At 45.9% G+C, this 2,500-nt stretch overlaps 1 protein-coding gene across 1 annotated transcript in view; it reads right to left on the bottom strand.

Annotated features, from left to right (window-relative positions):
• LOC116936913 (sterol carrier protein 2-like) overlaps nt 1–2,500 on the bottom strand; it is a 79,786-nt gene that overhangs the window by 71,371 nt on the left and 5,915 nt on the right. Inside the window, 1 exon segment of the mRNA XM_076059248.1 lies at nt 669–800. Within this exon segment, the coding sequence (XP_075915363.1) occupies nt 669–800 (132 nt within the window).

The raw sequence follows: 2,500 nt of genomic DNA, 5'->3' as shown, positions 1-2,500 counted from the left end.
GGTGGTAGTTGTTGTGGTAGTGATAGTAGTGATAGTAGTGTAGTAGTAGTAGTAGTGTGGTAGTAGTGATAGTAGTAGTGATAGTAGTAGTAGTAGTGGTGGTAGTTGTTGTGGTAGTAGTAGTAGTGATAGTCGTGGTAGTGTAGTGATAGTGATAGTTGTTGTAGTAGTAGTAGTGGTAGTTGTTGTGGTAGTGTAGTAGTAGTAGTAGTGGTGATAGTAGTAGTAGTAGTGATAGTAGTAGTAGTGATAGTAGTGGTAGTGATAGTAGTGATAGTAGTAGTGTAGTAGTAGTAGTGGTGATAGTAGTAGTAATAGTGATAGTAGTGGTAGTGATAGTAGTGATAGTGGTAGTGTAGTAGTAGTGGTGATAGTTGTTGTGGTAGTGTAGTAGTAGTAGTAGTGATAGTAGTGATAGTGATAGTAGTGTAGTAGTAGTAGTGTGGTAGTAGTAGTAGTGATAGTCGTGGTAGTGTAGTGATAGTAGTAGTGATAGTAGTAGTGATAGTAGTGATAGTGGTAGTAGTGATAGTAGTGGTAGTGATAGTAGTGATAGTGGTAGTGTAGTAGTAGTGGTGATAGTTGTTGTGGTAGTGTAGTAGTAGTAGTAGTGATAGTAGTGATAGTGATAGTAGTGTAGTAGTAGTAGTGGTGATAGTTGCTGCTACCTCCAGCGATGAGTTGTTGTGCCAGGTACAGTGCACTTGACCCGCTGGCACAATTGTTGTTGATGTTGTGGATGGGAATCCCGGTGAGTCCGAGGCTGTGGTACACGGCCTTTTGTCCACACGTAGAGTCGCCTGTAGCAGCACAACCAACACAACAACAACCACAACAACAACCATCACAACTACAACCACCACAACAACTACTACCACAACCATCACAACTATCACAACTATCACAACTACCACCACAACCAACACAACAACAACCACAACAACCACCACAACTACCACCACCACCACAACAACAATTACCACAACTATCACAACTACAACCACCACAACAACCACAACAACTACCACAACCACCACAACCACCACCACAACAACTATCACAACCATCACAACTATCACCACAAACACCACCATAAACAACTACCACAACCATCACAACTACAACCACCACAACAACTACCACAACCATCACAACTATCACCACCACAACAACTATCACAACCATCACAATTATCACCACAATCACCACCACAACAACTACCACAACCATCACAACTATCACCACAACAACAACTATCACAACTATCACAACCAACACAACAACAACCACCACTACCACCACCACAACAACAACCACCACAACCACCACCACAACCACCACCACAACTACCACTACCACCACAACAACAACCACCACAACTACCACAACCATCACAACTATCACCACCACAACAACTACCACAACCATCACAACTATCACCACAACCACCACAACAACTACCACAACCACCACCACAACAACCACAACCACCACAACAACAACTATCACAACTACCACAACCATCACAACTATCACCACCACCACAACAACAACTATCACAACTACCACAACAACAACTACCACCACTACCACAACCATCACAACTACAACCACCACAACAACAACTATCACAACTATCACCACCACAACCACCACAACCACCACCACAACAACTACCATCACAACAACCACCACAACAACTACCATCAAAACAACCACCACCACAACAACTACCATCACAACAACTACCACCACAACAACTACCACAACCATCACAACTATCACCACCACCACAACTACCACAACTATCACCACCACAACCACCACAACAACTACCACAACCACCACCACCACCACAACAACAACCACCACAACAACAACCACCACAACTACCACAACCACAACTACCACAACCATCACAACTATCACCACCACCACCACCACAACAACTACCACCACCACCACAACAACTACCACTACCACCACCACCACAACAACTACCACCACAACAACAACTACCACAACCACCACCACCACAACAACTACCACCACAACAACAACTACCACAACCACCACCACCACAACTACCACCACCACAACAACTACCACCACAACAACAACTACCACAACTACCACCACCACAACTACCACCACCATAGCTACCATCACCACCACAACAACTACCACAACAACTACCAGAACAACAACAGTTTTTGAGTGAGTGGGTGAGTGAGTGAGTGAGTGGGTGAGTGGGTGAGAGGGTGAGTGAGTGAGTGAGTGGGTGGGTGAGTGGGTGGGTGAGTGGGTGAGTGAGTGGGTGGGTGAGTGAGTGGGTGAGTGGGTGAGTGAGTGAGTGAGTGAGTGAGTGGGTGAGTGGGTGAGTGAGTGGGTGAGTGGGTGGGTGAGTGGGTGAGTAAGTGGGTGAGTGGGTGGGTGGGTGAGTGAGTGGGTGAGTGGGTGAGTGAGTGGGTGAGTGAGTGGGTGAGTGGGTGGGTGAGAG

Source organism: Petromyzon marinus (assembly GCF_048934315.1).
Source record: "Petromyzon marinus isolate PM22_M1 ecotype Great Lakes invasive population chromosome 85 unlocalized genomic scaffold, UKy_Petmar_22M1.pri1.0 chr85_unloc.1, whole genome shotgun sequence".
Taxonomy (NCBI): domain Eukaryota; kingdom Metazoa; phylum Chordata; class Hyperoartia; order Petromyzontiformes; family Petromyzontidae; genus Petromyzon; species Petromyzon marinus.
Note: the sequence above shows the minus strand (reverse complement) of the source record. Positions and strands in the feature narration are given on the sequence as shown.